General features: G+C 30.6%; 1 protein-coding gene across 1 annotated transcript; it reads right to left on the reverse strand.

Annotated features, from left to right (window-relative positions):
- Positions 1–215: 215 nt before the first annotated feature.
- LOC146528653 (ATP-binding cassette subfamily G member 4-like) lies at positions 216–22,175 on the reverse strand. Its single transcript, XM_085203814.1, has 10 exons — positions 21,977–22,175; positions 14,332–14,449; positions 10,415–10,601; positions 9,609–9,754; positions 6,634–6,872; positions 5,168–5,278; positions 4,756–4,907; positions 3,510–3,696; positions 2,505–2,761; positions 216–2,060 (listed from the first exon to the last, which is right to left on the reverse strand). Exons 1-10 carry the CDS (start codon positions 22,095–22,097, stop codon positions 1,716–1,718), a joined length of 1,863 nt encoding a protein of 620 aa, XP_085059940.1. The 5' UTR covers positions 22,098–22,175; the 3' UTR covers positions 216–1,715.
- Between the last annotated feature and the right edge of the window lie 1,504 nt (positions 22,176–23,679).

A 23,679-nucleotide genomic window follows, 5' to 3' on the forward strand; every position in this document is an offset into this window, starting at 1 on the left:
AATTTTGTCTTTGTATTCTTAAGAAATACTTCTGGTAGGTTTTTTCATATTTTTGATGAAATTATGTTTTTTATAAAAAAAGTTAATATAACATTAACTTATCATCTGACGTCTTCCATAATGAATCTGTAAAAATGATAAAACGTAATTAAAAGGAATAAAAAGCAACATTGTAAAGAAATATTATTATTTACTTAAAGCTAGCACCAATACAATGAATTAATTATCTAGCTATATACAAAATCTCTTTTTATATATTAGATTAATATTAGATATATATTATATATAAATTGATAAATAATCGCTGCTAACAGTTATAATTAAAATTCTAAATCACAGATAACCGTAAAAGTGCTTATTTATTATATCTCGTGTTGGAATGTATAATTAATTATGTAATGGCAAATTTTACTTTTTAAAGTTATTTTATAGTTTGTCGTATTATAAATAGCATAAACAAATTTATTTGTCATTTAATGATTTTACCATGTGTACTTTTACAGTATACACAAAAAAAAAAAAAGTTTTTCTTACATACATTAAAAATACCATCATCCGATTACCTATAAGCTATGACACAAAATATTACCCGTTTTCACCCTAAACACTCGACTAGTCCTTACTCAGACATTGTATACAAAATACAATATAAAATATAAAATTCCCGCACGTTACGGAATATAATAAACTTAATTGAATTTGTTATTTTTATTCTTGTCCCTAAATTATGTTGCACTGGATATGAAAATTTAATAATTCCTTATTATTCATCTTAATATAATATATAGTGAATACACGTTGGAACAAGATTGATTTTTATTTTGAAAAGGCAATAGCCAGGGTTATTTCTTATTATTATATTAATTTAATTTCAATAATTCTATGAACATTTACGAACCAAACTCTGAAATAAAATAAGGAATATCGTTCATCTAGCGTAACTAAATGATAAAATATATCTAGATGTTTATTTATTTTAATGCAATACACAACAAGTAAATTTTTGTGCTTCATTGATGAAATACTTGAACTACATATTAATAATAATATTTTTATTTAACAAATAAAACAGAATGTGAAAGTTTTTAAAAATAAATAGCTTTTGTTCAGAAAATAAAAAAAATAATAATATGATTACGATTAGCTAGGTAGATATCTATCTCTATCTAGAAAATATTATATTACATTTAATTTTGAAACTAAATATATGTATATATATTTTCATATTTATTCAAAAATATAAGCTAATAACAATTTATGCTGTACTGTACGAAGTTATTCTGTTGACTGTAGGTTCTTTATTATATCCCATTTATGTAATTACAGCTTCAAATTTGCAAAACAAGCAATTAGGAGTATTAAGGATAAGATTGGCAATAGTATATGATTTCGGTTTTTTGGCACACGTACTTTGAGATTCGTTAAGCGACAGAATTATTTATACATATTAAAAACAACATTTATATATTTAATTTTTTTTTTATAAAAAAGAATTATAGAATTTTCCATAATTTTTAATCTTAATACAGATAAATTACAAAAATATACTTAGCTAAGGTACGTTAAATATTTTGGTATTTTGTATTAATAATTACAAATTTATAACTATTTGTGATTTTGCATCAGCACAAGCCAATTAAATTAAAATATTACATTTGACCCAAACACAGCCATAATGCATAAGATATCTTGTAAAACATAATTAATTATTAAATTCACCATTTATTCTTTAACCTTATCTTGAGTACTATATATGCAAATAAAATGAACACAAGACCGATGGTCAAAAGAGATACAACTGCAATGGAAAATTGTTCTTCCAACATTCCGTTGTCTTTGAGGAATTGTTTAGGATATGAGTAGTGGCAGTATAATTTTGAACAAATTAGCTTCGGCCTATCTAGACCGAAAATTGATATCACTAAGCCGGCCAATCCGTGTTTTAAAAACGACAAATGAAAAAGCCATCGAGCAAAAACAGGGGCGTCACTGTATCGAAGAAAGAATCCGGAGAATACTGTGAAAGGCATGATGAAAAATGGCCCGAAGACTACACCATTCTGGAAAGAAGAAATATGAAAATTTTATTTACAATTACCATTTTTAATAATACGCGTGTTATTTTATAAGCTTGTTTATATTATTGTTTGATTCACATAATTTCTTGATGTTAATAGTTTTGTTACGAGCTCGTAACAAAGTTGTAACCGCCATATTAATTGTAAAGTTTATACATTTGCTGTTCGCTTTGCTTTTTATCAATTGGTTTATATATATTTCCCGTAGGACAGAATTACAACTGGTTAGTTAAGCTGGTTAGATAAGTTAGTTAAGCGTCTCCCCATTCGAGGGAATGATTTATTTGAGGTCAGAAGACAGTTACGACTACGTTAAGTTCCACCACTCAACAGGTAAAGTGTCCAAGTCTGGAATTAACACCTAGTTCCTACTATATGCAGGCTACAGAATAAAGCTAAAAAAAATAACAGTAAAAAAAATCTTACCTTAACATTAAACATGGATCCATTGAAGAGTCCAATACATATGGAAACGTAAGAAACCAGCAAAAGCGTACAAGAATACGTAAAAAAACGTAAAGCCTCTATAGGTTGACCAGTCAGGAGATATGTGATGCATGTGAACGAAAACGTACACACAGTTTGTGTGGGCAACGACGACACTAAAGTAGCTGCGTAATACGAGCCCGTGTTGTACCATCTGTTGAAATGTTCCCGTCTTATTACTGGAATTTGTTCTGGAACTGGAAAAAGATTTTTTTTATTATTTATTGTTTCTGAATATTTACTTTTACTTCTTTCAGTAATAGAAAAGTTACATTTGACTTTTTCATGTTTATTTTCGTTTTTCGTTTACCATTTCGTTTACTAATAATGAAGAACATTCCGTTTTTTGCACTTAGTGCCAAGGCTATGATGCTATTTAGACTTAAGGTTATCTTTTAGATTATATAAAGAGTTTATTATCAAAATTGAATACTGCGATATAGTGTTATATTAAAATTCATACGATAATTATTATTTTTTTCGTTTTTTTATCTGCACACTGTATCCCGCACATAGCAGGGTAAGCAGGATAATAATATGTAAAATTAAAGCATGCACATCTAGAACTATGTAGTAGAATAGAATTGTATTTATAAATAAACCAGAAACAGCCTTGTGATAAAGTAATTCCTTTAAAACTTTACACAACTATTAAGATATTTATTTAATGAGTAGTGTTCTACCACAGATCTGTTATTTACTTCGAAAATCTTATATTTCTTAAATAAGTATATAAAAGAGAAAATTCAGTTACTTAAGTTTCCGTTTAGACATATTTGAAACAGTTACAACTTTATTTCATATATTAGACCGTGCAAAGACCGTGCAAAGTGGAATAGGTTGAGTAGGAGGGCAGACCCTGGCAATAGCCGGGATTAATGCCAGGAGGAAGAAGACTAAGTTGGATTAATAATGTAAGAATTAATATTACCAAAAAATACTTACAATTTAGAGATATCATACTGAAAGCAGTAAACATGAGAAACATGAGGCTAAAGTAAAGAAAATTGTAATTGTCCTGCACGTACGCCGCATCTCCACCGATATTGTAGAAGAGGAAACCGACGAACAAAGCCATAGCGCAGTGTATGCTAAGTATCATTAGCGTGAAGGACGGGTTACGCCACATGTCCTGGAAAAAGAACATTACAAATAATTTAACTTATTACAATATCATTCCTAACTATTTAAGTTTCATTTTGCATAAATTATGATAGATAGATAAGACTATGATATATTTTTACTGTATTATTGCTAAGCTGATTATTTATTATTTATAATTACGAAAATAGAGTGACTGTAAATGCGACAGGTTGTGGATTCGATTTCCTATCGAGGAAATATTATTTAATATGTTCATTTCTTTCCTCTGGTGTCGAGGCAAAACGTACATGTAGGACATAGCGAAAAATAGAAAGTGTTTATTGTTTTTATAAAATCCTACTAAATAGAGGCCATTATATTGCAAAGGGGGAGACAAGTTTCGGCGTTGGGTTTCGCTACTCAACACAGAACGTGTCAAATTCGAATGGAAAGTGGAAAACTGAATGTCTTTACGTAAGGTTCTCACTGCTTACCCTTGCGAGAAAAAGAATGATGAGAAAGTAGGTAGAGTGAATCTGCGAAACGAGTGGTAATACACTTCATTCTTATTAATACCCTTGTGTTCTCTACGCTAGCTTCAATAAGCTATTTTTATATAAAACTAGCGGACGCGCGCAGCTTCGCTTGCGTATTTAGGGGTGAATTCCAAAAAACCACGTAAGATGTGTTTAATGAAATATTTTTAAGAGTCTAAATTTCAAATTTTATAAAAATCGGTGGCGATTTAACGATTTTTCCATACAAACTTTCAACCCCTTATTTGCATACTTAGAGGGAGAATTCTAGAAAACCATGAAATATGTGTTAAATTAAATACTTTTAAAAATCTAAATTTCAAATTTTATAAATATCGGTGCTGATTTAATTTTTTTTCCATGCAAACTTTCAACCCCTATTTCACCCCTTTAGGGTTAAAATTTTTCAAAATCCCTTCTTAGTGGATGTCCAGATTACGAAAGTAAACATCTGTCCAAATTTCACGTTTCTACGCACAGCGGTTACGGCTGTGCGTGCGTCTTACCTCAGTCAGTGAGGACAAGTCCTTTTATATATATAGATAATATGAAATAATTTGTTACTTACTTACCAACAAAGCTCTTCGCGTTAAAATGCTAAATTGCTTCCACGACGATGTAGGATATGTACTTTTAAGAGCTAACAATATTTTATTTGTGGGATCTTCTTTAGGTGTAGGCAGAGTCGTTAAATACACTTCTTCACTTATGCTCCTTTTGTATTCTGCAGTGATTAAATCATTTTTATAATATTTGTGGAGTGAAAAACACAATAAAAGGGTTGCAGGTTCAAAGCCATTTTAGGGAAATTTATTGATATTTATAATATATAGGCCTTTTTATATTAGGTATAAATTAAGCTAAAGGGAAAAAAAAACTAAATGATTTTTCATATAAAAATCGAATATAATTATGAATTTTTAAATCACAATACTTAATAGAAGCAGGAAATGCGGATTGCATTTATTGTAAATAACTACAAACCTATTAATTTTCTATCAGTCTCAATAAAATTATTCTGCACCCATTTGTGACTTTTTCCATTCTCCGAATATCTAACTAGTTCATTTTCATTCTCTCCACATATTTCTATAACTGAAACAATATAATAGATTTTAATTTATAAAGGATAAAATATATAGGTACAGCTTCACGCTATGTCTCTAATATAGCGGGGTAGGCAGAGGAACCTATTGTTAAGATATTCCTTTCCCCGATTGCCTATTTCCGATGTGAAAATATTTAATATTTCATTGCCCTAACTGGGACTAAACGCGCGCTTATACTCCTGCGCTACGACAATCCATGGGAAATTCCGTCACATGGATGGAGATAATGAGATAATCTCGAAAAAAATAATAACTCTTTCTCCCAGGTAGGAAAGCAGCCCAAGTCAAGGAATGTTAAACGCTGTTTAACAGCGCCGTGATGGTCGCCACAAATAAATTTATTTTTTTCTATATTTGTAACTAACTTAAAAAAAAGGAAGTTCTCAATTTGACTATATTTTTATTACAACGTCATGCCATTAACCACACAATAATTGTAAAAAACAATCATCGTTGTTTAAAATTCGATTTAAAAGTATTTGATGCGATTTTGATGACTTATTCAGTTAAACATATTTCAATTTCAACAAAATAGATGCTGTTATTTATATACGTAATACGACCTTCATTTCGTATAGTTTATATTTTTGGATTTTTCGTAAAACTTAAAAAAACTATTTTTAAATATTAAAGTTGTATAAAAAAAATCGGAAAAGTGCGAGTCGGGCTCATAATTTTCTTCAAAACTTGCGCTTATCCGGTTTTTTTATAACGTAGCGTGTTATATGTTGTTAAGACGTTTTTTTTTACACGTCTACAGGTAGACCTGTTGATAATAATAATTGTGTGTAATCTTTCAATTATATGTATTGATATTTATCTGTATATATAAAAGGACTTGTCCTCACTGACTGAGGTAAGACGCACGCACAGCCGTAACCGCTAATGGTAGAAACGTGAAATTTGGACAGATGTTTACTTTCGTAATCTGGACATCCACTAAGAAGGGATTTTGAAACATATTAACCCTAAAGGGGTGAAATAGGAGTTGAAAGTTTGTATGGAAAAAACTTTACATCGGCACCAATTTTTATAAAATTTGAAATTTAGACTCTTAAAAATATTTCATTGAACACATGTTTCGTGGTTTATTAGAATTCACCCCTAATTACGCAAGCGAAGCTGCGCGCGTCCGCTAGTATTGAAAAATTCTACTTAAATGCATAGTTCTTTATTATTCTTCGACTCTGACAATAGAAAGCGCGGCGTTCATTCTATCACACTTTGTCTACGGTCTCTGCCTACCCTGTTTCTGGCTGAAAAAAACGACACTTAACGCCGTGCCTCTGTCACACCTTTGTGGCACCAGGCCACCAAGATGTTTTTTTATTTTATACTTACAAAAATCCACAGGGTTATGGTAAGGCGGGCATATGAGGTCCAATTGTTTGAGATACGGTAGAAGTCGTAACACTGAGCCCATGTAAGCACATCTCCCAGCGACGACCCCGTACAGTTTGTCCACCATGTGGAGGAGTATCGCTGATGGCTGGTGCATACTGATCACTACAGTGCGTCCTTGTCGCGCTAACAAGTGCAGCAGGTATATCAGCTGCTTCGATATCGAGCTGTCGAGGCCACTGTAAGTTAAGTGAAGTGCACTTAAATATGATGCAATTACATTTTCATTCTTTTTATAACTTATATATAATATTTTTTTTAATAAATTTTATGATTGACGCATAAATTTTCAGAGAAGGAACGTAAAATGTTTTAAATCATAATGTCGAAAAAAAAAGTGGTTGTTACTTTTAGGATTTATACGAAAAAAAAATCATTTGGTCAATATAAATAGAAAATGTAATAGAATATGAATCTATGATTTTTAAAATGTTTGTCTGTTGAACTAGGTACTGGAATGGATTTGAATTAAACTTTTTGACAAATGTCGGCCTGTACTGTAATTCCGATGGTTGTGAGATCGATTCCACTTAGGATATTATTTGTATTTAAGTATATCATTTTGATTTTCCCGTTACCGTAATTTTCTTTATTTTACATAGGTTCTCTGTCGACGCTACTTGCTGCAAGTTTCAATCACAACGGGTAGTTAAAGTAGCATTGCAAGGGCCATAAGCCCTCGCAAGCGAAGTTGCGGGCGGCCATTAGTAAGTTATCAATCTTTTTGAACATACTACATCAAATCTATTAAAATTCAAATAGACTATTATTACAAGCACTTTTAAATCGTCGAATGAATATATGAACAAAAAGCTACCACCGGTTCGGAAGGCAGTTCTGCTGAGAAGAGCCGGCAAGAAACTCAACAGTTGCTCTTTTCACAGTCAATGGTACAATTTATTACATTAGATGGCAACTATCCTGCATCACATTCAATAGACATTAATTCCATACATCCTATGAGAATATATATATTTTTTCAAGGTATAACACAACTGCTTATATATAATAATAAATAATTCCAGTGATAAGACTTTGAAGCCGAAAAATAATTACTTACGTCATAATCGAACGATGCGATTATGACGTACGTAATTATTTTTCGGTTCACGCTGTATCCAGCATGTAGCAGGGTCCTCTACTATCCGTCGTATTCTGGAGGCATTGCGTGTAGCGTGGCGGAACTCAACGCCGTCCTCTACCTCGACACCAGAACGAAGAAAAAATATATGTAAACCTGTCGTTACAGCCACACGCTTGTGCGCCTGTGCCACGGCTGACCACACTTGACGTAGGTAAATGATTTATCTAATAAAGGATTTTTATTTTTCAATGAAAGTGTCTCATTGGGAACGAAGTATCTTCACTGGGTTCCCAGGTTCCCTTTGTCTACTCTGCTATGTGCGAAAAGGTGAGCGAGAAGCTATAAAAAATTAAGCTCATGCTCTAATACAAATGTATAAGTAATGTAGATAAAAATATTTTAACAGCTTAAAAAGATTAAACAATTGTTTTAAAAATAAAGAGTGTATCAAATTCATCGAATAATAATCACGTCAATGTGTGATAACATTGTTGGTGAGGACTTATCCTAATTTCTTGTTATTATAACCACCGTTTAAAAACCGGCACCATATATTATTGGTTATTTGTACGACGTAGTGGTACGACGACGAATGAATGTCAGGACATTTCTGTGATTAATTTCTTAAACACATATGAAAGTAAAACATTTTCGCTTCCGTCTGTGCACTTTCAATGCAAAACCAATCAAAAACGATCATTTGAAACTCTCAGGCTTCCACACTTATTAAAAAAATCCAATGGTCCACGTATCCTATGATGTGATAAATAATGAAGATGACATCATAATTATGAATTAATCAGTTGGGCCGACATAGCCAGTATTTATTCATATTGCTCGGGCATTAACAATAAAGGACATTATTGTTCATAATGTCCTTTATTCACTTGGGCCATAGCCCATAACGTATGCTATTGAACCGTTCATTCCAATAACTTTATAATTCACAAAATTATAATTTACAATTTTGCACGAATCAATTAGGTAAGTGTTTTAAGGTTAAACGAATAAGATTAAATTATAATGTAATTTTAAAATAAATCAATTCGAAACTAATACTACTTATACTGAGAAAAACAGTACGATACAATACTTAGATGTTTTTTTTAGCTTTACGCACCTAGGGACCTGGGAATTTAGTGTTAGGACACTCCGTTCCTATTAAGACACTTCTGTCCCCCACTAAGCATTGCGAGTTGATTGGCGGAAGTCAACGGAACGCTTTACCTTGTTACCAGAACGAGGGTAACGAGAATTAAATGGTTAAAGATTTCATTCCGCCTAATGGGAATAGAACCCAAAGCCATCTCGATTACAGTCGCGCCCTTGTGCCCCTGCGCCACGACGACTTCATCAATACAAGTATGTAAGAAATAATATACAACATATATTGAAATAATAAAACGCAGTAAAATTCATGTTCTATACATTTTATGTAGTGTTGTGCAGAATCGTTAACAAAGTATATTTAATGATGGCAGTAATATCAGCTGATCGGTAATTTCGACGTCGACGTTGGCCGGAACAAAAGTTACTATTAATAATTTAGAATGTAACTACAAATTTTAGACAATAAGTAGATATTTTAAATTAATTTGGAAAAAAATTCGTAAAAGATCCGCCAAAAAAATACGGATATGAATACGGAGATGGATCTTTCTTCTTCTGATATCCGCGATTGATTGATTTCTATTCTCTACTATTTGAAATAAAAAAAAAAACAATTTTGTTTCTTTTACATTGTCGAATGGTATAAAAATATACGTATCGAAAAAACAAAAAACACTCTAAGCCGGGTATAAATTATATAAGTAAATTATATAATGTTTACCTTGTAGGTTCATCTAAAAACATAACGGGCGGGTCGTTGACTAGCTCCAGTCCTATAGCCAGTCTTTTTCTTTGACCTCCTGACAAGTCGCCGGCCCTTGTGTGACGCGCCTTGCTCATTCCGAGTGACGTTATTATTTCTTCTATCTAGAAAAAATAAACTCATTAGGGCAAATAATAAAATTATTATTAATTAATATATTTTAAGTATTATCTTAATTTTTTTTGTTGATAACAATAACCTAATTAATTATGTTGTATTTAAAATTTTATGGTAATTAATGTTGAGTTTTTCGTACTGGTCATGTATTCAGTTTATTTCATTGAGAATAAGTTTTTTTTATATCATTGTTTATGTTAATTATATTAATTTAATAATAACATATTACGTGAGGAACGTGTAGCTAATTTCGTTGTACGTAGTTCAAGGTTAAATTGTATTGACACGATATTTAAAACGCTAAAAACAAGAAGCTGTATATACATGTGTATAATTAGAGATTTTGATTACTCTTAAGGTTGTTTTGGTAAAAAATGTCCTTTAGTCCTATGTCCGGTAGTGTCAAGATAACAGTCCGTTGCGAATTTTCGAGATATTGCATATTATTTTGCGAAATTCATCGTCATGTCTTGTTACCACAGCAAGGAAATTAATGAATATTAAATAATTAATTCCCTCCAAAGGGAATCAAACCTACAATGTCTTAACAGTCACTCCTTGTGCCGCTGCGCCAGAACGGCCTCGTTATTAAATTAAATAAAATAATACCTGTTAGCAAATAATAGCAAGAGTTCAACACAACCCACCCTTTGTTTTTTCTGTTGCGTGCTGACGTGGTTACCCAACTTAAGTTCAGCAGCAATGCTCAATGACTCTTCTATTGAGAGCATCTCGTGTACTTGATCATCTTGCAAGATATAGCAAGAGCGTCGCCGGAACATCTTTTCGTTGCGAACTCGGCCGTTGACACATATTCTGCCGCTCGTAGGTTTTCTGAAATTTTTCAATTTTCTTATAGTAAAGCATTCAATTTGAAAAATAGCAAAGGTTTAAATGTTAAATAAATTTTATTACTTGAATTTCATGTCGAATTGAACAGATTTAAACATTTTTTTAGCAAAAAATAATACATATATATCTTACAACTAATTAATTACTTATGCCGTTCTACCGTTTACCTTGCACGGTGAGATCTACACTTTGTCGAACCAGAATGAGAAGCTAAGATATTTAAACTAAAACAGGCATAAAAATTCTAGTGTCTAGATATTTCTTTCTTTGTTTACCGTAACTTAACACCGCACAACAGGACAAATATTGGTGTTATTCGTTATTTGGATGTAGGTGTTACGGCCGTAATAATTTTTATACATACGCCTTATTTAGGTACTATAAATAAATTAAAAAATATAAGAAATATGATTATACTTGGTACTTAAGACAAGAAGTAAATTAATGTATTTTTGTAATTGGATGAGTTGTAATATATTTTGAACATTGTATTCTTTGTTGATTCCAATTATATTTTTCATATAATAAGATCTTTTATCACATGTTAATCTATCTCGGTATGATGTACATACAGATAGACTTTTTAATAATTAATTCTTCTTTTTGTTGGCTGTCGGTTTGTTTTTTTATGTATTTTACCACTAAGATTTAAAAATAGTAAACGAATTTTAATGTTTAAAAGTTACAATTGATGTTATATTTATGGCATAACTTTGCACGAGGAAGTTAACAACGGTAGACAGATAAAATGAAACAATAAAGCCCTATTGCAGTCTCATATACACTTTGTAGAAATAATAAGTTAAAATACTATCTATTATACAAAAAAAAATAATTTCTCAAGGCCATTTATTCATGCCGTAGAGACTAAACTGATTGGTTGTGGGTTCGATCCCCACTCAAGAAATTAAATAATTATTTAAATTGGTCGAGGCAAAGGGCGGCGTTGAGATCCGCCATTCAATACGCAATGCCTCCAGAATTCGGCAGAGAGTGGGCACCGGAGTGTCTTAACACTAGGTCCCCTCTGCCTACCCTGCTGTGTGCGGGATATAGCGTGAAGGTGATTATTTTTTTATTTCTCAAGCAGTAATATGATGACAAAGAACATGGATTGAAAGGAAATGAGATTCATTATAACTCAATGACCACTTCCGCATTATCTAGTTTCTTTTAAGGGCAAGATTTTTACATACATTTTTATATATATTATTTATCTCCTATTACAGTCCACATACTACAAGTATAAATACAGTTAAATAAAATATTTAATAAAATAATATAATAAAATATTAAAATTAAAAAGCATGGCCACTGTGCTTTAGTATGCCCAAACACAAAACAGGATAAAGATTAGGCAGTCGATATTAAAATATTATTTATTATCTTTTAGCGCACACCTGACTGCGCTAAAAGGTAATAAATATAATTGCGATATTTAAAATCTTAAGTTCGATCGCGATTCGATAGTTATTAAATATTAACGATATCGGTAATATTGATAGTGTCGATTGTCATATATGCAACTATACTATTAACAGTAGAAAATACGGGGAAATATGGGGAACGGAGCCTTAACACTAGATTCTCTCTGCCTACCTTGCTGCGTAACGGTCTTAAACATTAAGCAGGCGAAAGGGTTAACCATTTTTTATGAAAAAAAATTGAAAAAAGGTACAGAAGTAATATTTCAGTGCGATAAGGCCAGCCTTAGTCAGGCAATCAAATATTATTATTTAATATCAGACACGTATCATATAAAACAATCATTTATTGAATTGTTAACATACACCTGTAAAGTAATTTATACTTTGTAATGAGATTTAATACATTGTTGTTATCATGTTAATAATTGAAGTCGATAAAGGTATTAGGTATTATACAGGTAGTTGCAAAGGAAAAAAACTTAGCGTTCCACGTACTTCAACAATAATATCTGTTTATTGGGATATTTTGCAATATTGCATTATCTATCAACGATAAGACGGACGTAATTTATTTAGATTTAATATTTATTTTTGTTAATAGTTTATTAACCAGAGAACCGATATATCAAATCTGGGGACTTAACAAAATAAAAATAAATCACCTTCACGCTGTATCCCGCACACAGCAGTGTAGGCAGAATGCCTCCTGGGGAACTGGGGAAGTGGGGAACTGGGGAATGGGGAACTGGGGAACTGGGGAATGGGGAACGGAGTGTCTTAACACTAGGTTCTAGTACAGCGTGAAGCTGATTTATTTGTTTAATGTTATAAATGCTACAACTACAATTCTCTAAATTGAAGTTTATTTTTTAAACTGCAGATGTTAAAAATTCTTTTCGTGTCTATATAATATTCTATTAATAAGTAATAAATAAAGTTATGACTTGCATTTAAACACCTGTTAGACTGATTATATAGCAATGTCCATTTATATTAACAATTTTGATAATAGTATCAAAAAAGTGATAAAAATTTAAGGTCACTATTCTGTATAACACACTGTCGCGAGGCGAAGATAAGAATTGTTGTATAATAAATAATTAACAAAATAATATCGTTATCTAAAGAGTATCATCGCGATTGGTAGGGAGTAAGTATCGATACTTTACGATCGATACTGTATCGAGTAAAAGTATCGATACTTCAGTGGTATCGTTTCAGCTGAGGAGCAGGACAGCTGTAATCACAATGGTTGCGGGTTCCTTTCCGGTTCCTGTGGGTTCACATAATAAATTAAACCGTTATTTAACTTAACTATAATAATATTATTATCTTTATTTATAAACTTATTATGTTAATGACTATTATGTATTATAAGGAATTTTCATTGGTTTTTTTTTAATTTGAATATAGTGTTTCTTATTTAACTCAAAAACTTCAAAACCCCAAACTTTTTTCTAATTATATTAGAAACTATACGACGATAACTTTTGTTTCACGTTTGTAGATAAAAGTTACGAAAATGCTCGAGTTTTCTAAGATAATATTTATACATTTGCCTTAATTTATTTATCTTCTTGTCGTATTACACTAAACGTAATAATAACGACAGACAAAGTGCGTAACTAGTTATTATAGACATTAATTTGCGATTTAATAACAAAGTATTTGTTTTAATTATGATAGGATGACTACCACAGCTGATTTGAAACCATGTCAAATATAAATTGACACAATTACATCTATATTACCTAATGCATGTAAAATTAAATTATTATATTTCGATGGTCCCTAGGTCCCTTTTAAACTACTAAGAAGTGTAAGTTTTAAAGAGTTTTTTTCAATTAAAAATATATATATATTAAATTTAAAATCTAAAATAGAGATGTATCTATATAGAAATATATATAGAAACTGTATTTATATAATCACACAAGTCTAGATTTAAGTAATAATTATAGCAATATTTAAATTTATTATTAATAAAAATAAACTGTGTAGTGTAATAAACAAATATGTATAATAAAAAAAAAACAAAAATAACCTGAATTACGTTGAACATTTATTAAAATTAAAAATAATATTTGGAATTTATCATTAATGCACTTATATATTGAAATATATGCGAATATTATGCAACTTACAAAGTAAAAAATAACCTTCACAATTATTAATGTATATAGTATATATAGGTAAATTTTTACAATTTAATGTTTCATAAAAGATATCGTAAATCTAAAGATGTAATATTATATAATTTAAGTATTCATTAAATATGTACTTACGTATAACCAGCAAGTATGTCCATTAGGGAGCTTTTGCCCGCGCCCGACTGTCCTATAATGACGGTAAGCTCACCCGCACTAAACTGCCCGCTGATTTCATTAAGAATTGTTTTACATCCTGCAAACAAAAAGAGGAAATATATGAGATAAATAAACCTATAGATGTTACAAGGTTTAATTGCAACATAGAATGAATACAATTATGACAGTCGCTTCGACAGTTTATCCTGTTCCTTGAGGTCCGAATAGACTATAACACTATACACGGTACACTCAGTGTATACATCGAGTGTCTCTGTGTCAACACGAGTGACTGTAATTGAAAAATTTATTATGACACGATAATTAGTCTAGTTAAGTGTCTAGTGTAGTTGAAAGGTTTTGAAACTTTCAATACACCCTGCATAATAAACGCATTACATTATCAACAGTTTCCGTGTGAACAGCTCGGACACAAGTTCCGTACACTTACAAACTAACACTACACTGACAAAAAATCCGTAAAAGTATAAAAATAGTAGATACCTATACTAATGTCGGAATTTCTGTCGTAGTCTATTCATAACGAATAGAATAAGAAGTAAGGTTTGTGACAAATATTACAAAAATTTAGTTATGTAAAATGTACTACATTTTATATGTATAGTTAGAGATTTAGTTGCTTGTCGCACTTTTAAAAATGTTATTATTATTTAACAATATACTTTTATTACATAAGAGAAATAAATTTTACATTATTATTATTTATTATTACTGTCTTAAATATGTTAAAAAAATCAGACGACACCGCGTGTAGGGGATTTGTATGATCATAAATATTTTATGTCACAAATATATAATGTAAGTAGATACTGACCTCGCTATAATGTTTTTTTAGTTTATTAAAATCTAGGCAAAGACAGCTTAATTGCAAAATGACTGTTGACACTATTGGGTTGGTAGTGATTTTAAATTTATTATTTTTTTCCTTTTTAAATTTATTATTATTTTAATTTAAAAACTATCCTATCCTGCACATACATATTCAGCTATTCTATTTCTATGAATGTCTCATGCCTAACAAAAACATCGCTTAATTTGTAATGTTTACACAAGTTTATTTAGAAATGTAAAAATATGTCAAAAAAAATTAAACATAATTTTACAATTCTTCGTTACTTTAAGTAAATTAATATTTTAATTAAGGTCGTTGACAAACAATAATTATCTTATGTCCTTGACTTGTTAATTACTATTAAACATTTATATATTTTATTATAGGTTCTTCGTTAATTGCAAATGATTCTTAATTTAATAAAAAATACAAGACCGTTAAGAGGTTTTAGAATAGGTACAAAAATATACGTTTGTATTTGATTTTTCAGGAAACAGTTTTTTACTATTAACACGTAACAAAAATAGATATTTTTCAACAACATACTTATTTATGAATCACATATATTTATTTAATTATGATATTATTTATAATACAGGTATAGTAAATATATCCTATATCTTATAAAACAAAGTCGCTTTTCGTGTCTGTCTGAACTTTCTAACTCTTCTTCTTCTAAACCACCCAACGGATTTTTATGCGGTTTTCACCATTAGGTCGAGTATTTCTCAGGGAAGGTTTATATATAGTTTATTATTTGTACATTCTTATGTAAATTAACATAAATACGATAAATGTGTATAAAGTCCTACCCGTTGAGACACTTTCGCGCATGCGCTGCTTTAATGGTAAGTACTACATGAAAATAATGTACTGGAGTATTGTTTCTCTTAATAAGATCTACAAAAAAGTCCGCGATGGCATATTTTTATCTTTTAAGGATAATGTGTAGTGATCATATTTCTGTCTAAAAATGGTAATTTCAATATATTTTTTATTGTGAGAGATATTTTTCCATAATGGTATTAATCCTTATCCTTTAAAATACTTTATTAATTTTCTACGTTAAACGAAGATAAAATTTGCTTTTTACACTATTTCGAAATTGCGAATAGTATTAGAGAAAAACGCATTTAATTGTTGACACATCCCGCCGTTGACACATCAGCTGTGCCGACTCAAGTTTTACTTATCCCTTACTCTCAGCATATAAATAAGTATATTAGTTACGTTGGCCATTTAATGTAGATCTAAACTGTCTTTTACTGTTTTTCATTTTAATAAGTACTTTAGAAGTTGTTACAATATCAAAACATCCTTGCTGCGAAACGCGCCCCGCGACGTTTTGCTTATACAAGCGCGTCATGAGCAGTCATCGGTGGTTCAGTGGTAGAATGCTCGCCTGCCATGCGGGCGGCCCGGGTTCGATTCCCGGCCAATGCCTTCTATTTAATTTTCCTCACAGGCAGCCACGTAGTGCTTGCTTTTCATCAGGGACAGAATACCCTCTTAAGCATTAACCACAAGCTCGAAAAAAAAAAACCCGCTTGCCTCTATTGCAACGAAGATTTTGATGCGTTTGCACGTATTGGATAATTGGAGTTGAATGTATTATTTCAGCGCGATATATTTGGTTTCATATTTTTTTAAAGTAGTTATTAGTAGGTAGGTTTTTGTTTATAATTTCTTCCGTTTAAAAATAGTCATTTAACTATCTAAAAATAGTCATTTAAATATATTTTAATAAGTACTTGAAAAGATTAGTAGCACAGATTTAAAATTACGGTACCTACTAAAAAATCCTTGCCGAGTAAAACAATTGGAAAATCCTTATTGAAACTACGAATATGCGGGTTGCATTAGGGTTTAATTAATTTTTACATTATCTTAAGTGCTTTGCAAACATACATTATATGAATAATCCAGTAGTAAAAGCGGGCGAAGCCGCAAGGGGGTCGCTAGTCTTAAATAAGTACAAGCAGTATTAGAGTAGGAAAAAAATGTTTCTCATAAACAATTTTCAGAGAAACAATATAAATAAAAAAATTAAACGTAAGTAAATAAGGCTTTATACACGCATGTATCAAAATTACACAAATTTATTCCAAATTAATCTTTACTACGTCGAAGGCGAGTGCGACTGGCCATAACCATTGTTTTAGTGTCGTGCTTATGTTTCACCAATTTCGACTATATATTCATTCTATCTTTTGACAGGAAAATTGTTAAAATCTTATAATTTTTAGCTTATTTCATTTTTCCTTTCAAAAATTTATTTATTTACTTTTAACGCATTGCATCTAATTAGCCTAGGATAATCTATGCACATAAATATAAGAGTAATTTCCCTTTTAAAATGCGTCCAAACTGTATGATATAGTTATCTTTTTAAAATAAAAAATAAATAATTGTAAATGAATAATAAAATATGATTCATAAAATCCTCTTGTAGTAATCTGCCGTCCCTATTATAGGACATGCGCACTGAATGCACTCAGCACACGTTATATGTTTTTGTAGTTCTTCAAGTTCACACGGTTTTTAAGTGTTTTATTATTTTTCAAGTATTTTATGATGAAAACAAAATAATACAAATATATACGTATATTTGTTTGTTCGTGTAAAGTTCCAACGTTAAAGTTTAACATTTTCCTATCTAAATATATATTATCGAAATGTACGTGGACTCAGAAGCAAAACCCATACATAACATTTTCACTAACATTTGCTGTAATTATGATATTATTATATATTGTATTGTATTGCATTCGTATACTTAGGAGAGCGAATGCGAATATTTATGTGTATATCTTTGCAGTCCACGCTGTATAATTCTCATATCCACATCATATTACCATGGCCATGAGCCTCAAACTTATATCTATACAAAGTCCAAGTAGTACTGGAATTTTGCAATTTGCAAAAAATATTAAATTTAAATGTGGATTTCATGTTTTTTTTTTAATAAATTTAATATTTTATTTTATTATGAAATTAATGTATGATCGCTTCGTTATATTTCAACAAAAAATTAAAAGATTGATTATTGATAGATTAAGTATACCATGTTGTTAAGGCCAGTCGACTTGAGACAGGTTGTGGGTTCTATTCCCACTCGAGGAAATGGAAATATTTAATATTTTAAATATTTCCAGCGGAGGATGGGGACCGGAATGTCTTAACAATAAGTTCTCTCTGCCTAACCTGCTGTGCGGAGTACAGTGTGAAGATAAAAAAAATGATTTTTCTTATATCAACTGTTCAATTTACTGTTCGTAAAACAAGTTTATAGCGTCGGTTTAAAATATATTTCCTTGAAAACTTTTCAGCTCAGAAAAAACGCGCTGCGGAAGAGTTGGCTTTGTTGAAAATCGATTAGTTTTATAAATTACTTTGTTAAAAGCCTTTAATATATCTTTTTTGTGTACTATAATAATTAAAATTTTTAATGTTTAGAATGTTTAAAGTTGCACGTTAAAGTTTATTTATAGGTCAAATGTTCATCAAACTGTTCATCCTATTACAGAGCAGAAGTTAAGATGTAAGTATATATTATTCTAATTATTTAAATACTAGCTTGTGCCTGTAGCTATCGCCGTTTGTTCTAACGGAAATAACTAAAAAACTATACGTAACAAATTTTAATTTCCCGAAATAATTCTGACCCCAGGTACACAAATAACATCCTCGTTGAAAAGAATATATGGAAAAAAAACAATTAATCGAAAAAGTAGTTCCTGAGATCAGCGCGATCTATCAAACTTTTCAGTTTTATAATATTAGTATAGATTAGAATGTGTTTGATATATGCCATTACCATGAAGAGCTAGCTTGAAATGGCATAAATATTTCCCATTTTCCTTTTAGAGAATTATATGTGTTGTTGCTAGTTGCGTTACTACTTCGTTGTAACTTCCGCCGATTTCTTCGGCCAATATTTATATTTCGCTCTCAACTCTGAGATTGAACTTGAGATGATGTTTTTATTCATATTATATTAAAACGCCATCTCAGGATAGTTCTCAGGATCGATCTTGAGAGCGATTTATAAATACAGGTCTTGAGGAGTTGACAGCGATGTATAAATACTGATCGGAGACCATTCCAGAGTAATTATATACCCACCCCAGAAACTTTATTCACAAAAAAAAATATCCTTGAAATAAGCCTAGTTTTTCCTGGAAAATATTTCCAGATACGCCCACGCTCTGGTCAAATGGAAATAACTACCTAAGAGTTTTTTATGACATATTATAAGCACACCAGGCAAAGATGATCACGTACAGTAGCTTACATCAAATCGAATACCGAATGTTATATAGCCTAATAGCTTTTCTTAATTAATTATGCAACATAAAAATAGTGTATCAATTCGAATCAGTAGTTACTGATATTAATGCGTTCAACCAAACATACTCTTTAACTTTATAACATTAGTATAGAACTATAGCTAGTATAGATATAAGTATATATGATTTTATTATTTAACTCCTTTTGATCCGCAGAGGTCGGTATCTCAATATAAATTCGGCAGGAAATGGCAATATATCAGAGCCCTATTGGTTGCTATTGTCAATTCTAATTTTCCTTTTCTCGTCATAGCTAAAATCAACTTCATTTAATATACTATATACCAGGTATACAAGCATTCAACTTTTAAGTCGTTTATGTTTAAAAAAATTATTAAATTAAGATATATAGTGAATTCAAAATGATTTTCTATATTGAGTACATACGACGACGGGCAACTTCCTCTTAACTGTACCCCTAGCGACAAGTCAAGTTACCCTAAGGGGTAGGTTGACTCGTTTTTCCTTTTCTATTAAATGCATACACAATTATTACACATACACACACATTACATAAATATAGCTTATATTTATGTAATTTTTAGTGAGGTACTTGACATTTTTTTCTAAAGCCTAAAGCTCTTTGAACTAGAAGTAGGCCCACCACCCCCGGCCTCCTCTTCAAAAAATATTATATTTTTAAATTGAATTGACAAAACAAAACCAAAATATTATTATTTAGTACATGATATTGACAATTTTGAATTTAAACATTATTTAAAATTAAATTTTATGCTAAAATTCTAAGTTATAAGTTGTCACTTCTATCGGCAGTCCCTATGAGTGGCATTTTATTTTATTTAACGAAACCTTTTCTAGCCCAAAGATTTACGAAATCTGCTAAATGTGTAATCGAAACTATTTTAGGATTGTTTCAAATTATTTTGCAAAATTACCAAAAATTTGTTACAGGTTTTTTTTTGTTTTATATATACAATTGATTACATATGATTCCACGGATACTTGCTCAACACCAGTAGAAAAATATACTGGCCTACTTCCATTCCATGCAGTGTTAGCTCGTGCAAGAAATTAAATTTCATATACTAAGTGATATTCGGTAATTCCACAAAATAAATGAATATTGTTTGAGCGCTAATTAACAATTCCCTTATCATTCACAGCCTGATAATAACTGTCCAGCTGTAGATAACTACTACATACGAAACACTCTACGAAATATTTACTTATTTATGGTTAATTTAATACATAGTATTCAATTACGTGATTCTTTCTAATAATAATAACTAAATACAATTAATATAAAAGTTCGTGTTTTTCTTGTAAGTCCTTTATTCGTAGTAAATATTTTGATGAATTCCTCATTCCTCATGAGTTTTATCTTTGGGTATATTTGCAATATAAGTATGTCGTGTAAGATTAATTGTGTAGAAATGTGAACTGCGATTTTATTGGTTGGTAGTCTGTGCTCAACTGGCACGTTTGGGGCGCCATAACCAAAAAGACAGAACAGATTATTTTTTTTACTTAAACACTTAACAAATAAAAACTAAAATTTGATAAAAAAAAATATTGACTCGCAGCCTTATACTAACAAAATTATGTAATTATATATACTTATTTGTATATGTCTATTAAAAAATACTTTAAAAATGTAATTTTATGTAAATGTTTAGGATTTACTTGTAAGGTTCAAAGTGTCTCTCAATAAAATATTTTAAGATTCTATTTTTATTCTGTACTACTATACAAAATGGCCGCTTGAAGCAGTTCGATGAACTTGATCTTAAATTTAGACTTGTTATAAGCCCTTCCGTTATATCATAAAAGTGAAAAGCCTTGTCCTAAATAAAGTATGTAACTTATAGTAAAATTATGTTATCAATAATATATTTTTATTATATTTAAATGTCAACATAGATTACAAATATAATGTAGTCCATATTATAAGTGTGTCGTTTATTCACATTTAAAATGTCAATTAATACTACTTCTGTTGAGCGTCGAGGAAGACAGGGTAACTATTGTAATGCAAAATGTAAACTTTAAAGTTAATTTTTCTATCTATAATTGCTTAAAAAGTTATTGAAAATAAATTAAATCAATGTAATGAATCTATGAACTGTGTTATCATTACAAAATATAATATATATATTTTTTTATTATATATATTTCTCTAATATTTATTATTGTAAGCGATGGTTATATTTCTAACAATGTTAGTAAAGTTTGCACATCATTTATTATGTAAATAATGTCGTATTATAGTTCATTGTCTCTGATTAGATTGCCAGAAGCGAAACGTTTTACTTCAAACTTGTATACTATTAATTTTACGTATAAATATTTCATCATTTAATTTGTTTGTTTACAGTCTTATTTATAATTTATAAAAAAAACATAACATATACAACGTTAAGCGAAAGTAAACAGTGCTACAATTATGTAAAAGTTCCCTCACCTCCAGCAAAGAATCCATGTCGCACTTTGTAACAAATATTTTCGAAGGTAATGTTCAAGGAGTCCTCGACAGATGCTGTAGAGTTAGTCTCTTGAGAGTCACATTGGCTGTCAACTGCCATGGTTATCACATACACTGAGGGGAAGCACACGAGACAAAGGTTTGCGTTCCCAGTTCTCACGTAAGGACGCACAAAGAGGCGAGGCGACAAGACAGTCGCAAACGCCTGATCGCGGAGGCGAATAGCGGCACACTGAGTTGCGCAGGCGTTTCTACTACTTCTACTAATACTAGTAGTGTGCGTAACCGATTAACCGATTATAAAATATCGGTTGTCAGTGCTACTACCACCTGACTGTTCTTAATCAATTTTAATTATAACGCTCATTGAGTTATTATTTTATATATTTAGCGATTTTTTTAATAGGTAATTCATAACAACGCTTATTTATTCTCGATTTTTTTTGTTAATATTAATTACAATGTTAATTACAAATAGATTTTCTATTTCTATTATTAGTGTGGATCATAAATCGATTAACATAAAAAGTAAATTTACACAAGACTGGCCATTATCGGTCGTTCTCCTCACCGTTCTTAAGTGGATATCTCGACTGTCAAACTTGCAGCAACTGATTGTTGTTATCGTTAGCAGACGGAATACAGATAGCCTGCTTAAAAACCATAGATCGTGTAAATATATATTAGAAGCTATTCTCAAATTTCTAGTTATTCATTCATTAAAGATATAAATAAATTTTGCTCTATCATTTATGGTAGGGTACAAAAAATGTTATCTCTAGAACTATATTTTACTATTGTATAACTTTTATTTTTTTCATTATTATATCTTATTCGGAATTTTATTTAATATAATATAATATATTATATTATGATTAGAGGCCGTCGTGACACAGGGGCACAAGTGTGTGACTGTTAACGCGACTGGTTGCGGGTTCAATTCCGACTCGAGGGAATAAATTATTATTTCTTAATATTTTCATTTCTTCGCTCCGGCATCAAGGCAAAAGCTCGGCGTTCAGTTTCACCATTCAACGCAGAATGCTTCGAAAAATTCGGCGGAAAGTGGGGAAGACACTCCGGTCTCAACACTAGGTTCCCTCTGTCTATCCTGCTGTAAATGGGATACAGCGTGAAATTGATTATTATGTTATATAATTAAGAATGTAAAATAAAATAAATGCCCAGATCCATACACGAAAAATTTTTTTTACGGTATATCTAAATGATATGAGTAGGTGAAGGAAGTAGATGAATCATCGTCTACCAACTATTTAAATTAAAACTATTGAAAAGGCGGATGTCCACTGGTCTTATCCATCCCGTTTAAACTGCATTCCATGTTCTTATTAAGTTTTATATACAGAGTGTTTTATCTTCACCATTTTAAATGACAGCACAGTGTACTTACCTATCAAAACAATAACGTTGCAGTGACTCATTCACGAAATCGGGTCGTACTCGTACGTAATGGCGGTGAACTTCAAAAGTTGTTTATCTTTTTTATAGAAAATAGGCAATTGCGTAAAACTGAACGAAACATATCCCTTTCTCGTTCGTTTGAGTATGAAAAGTGGCAGATGGCCAACGTTTAATAGTATTTTTGTAGTAGTAGATGTTTACGTTAATGTTTACGTAATACAGTATGGATAAATATCATTAAATGAAAAAAACGTCCTATG

The sequence above is a fragment of the Heliconius melpomene genome, chromosome 19 (assembly GCF_056956725.1).
Source record: "Heliconius melpomene rosina isolate 202511_hmr_F chromosome 19, ASM5695672v1, whole genome shotgun sequence".
In the NCBI taxonomy this organism is placed as follows: domain Eukaryota; kingdom Metazoa; phylum Arthropoda; class Insecta; order Lepidoptera; family Nymphalidae; genus Heliconius; species Heliconius melpomene.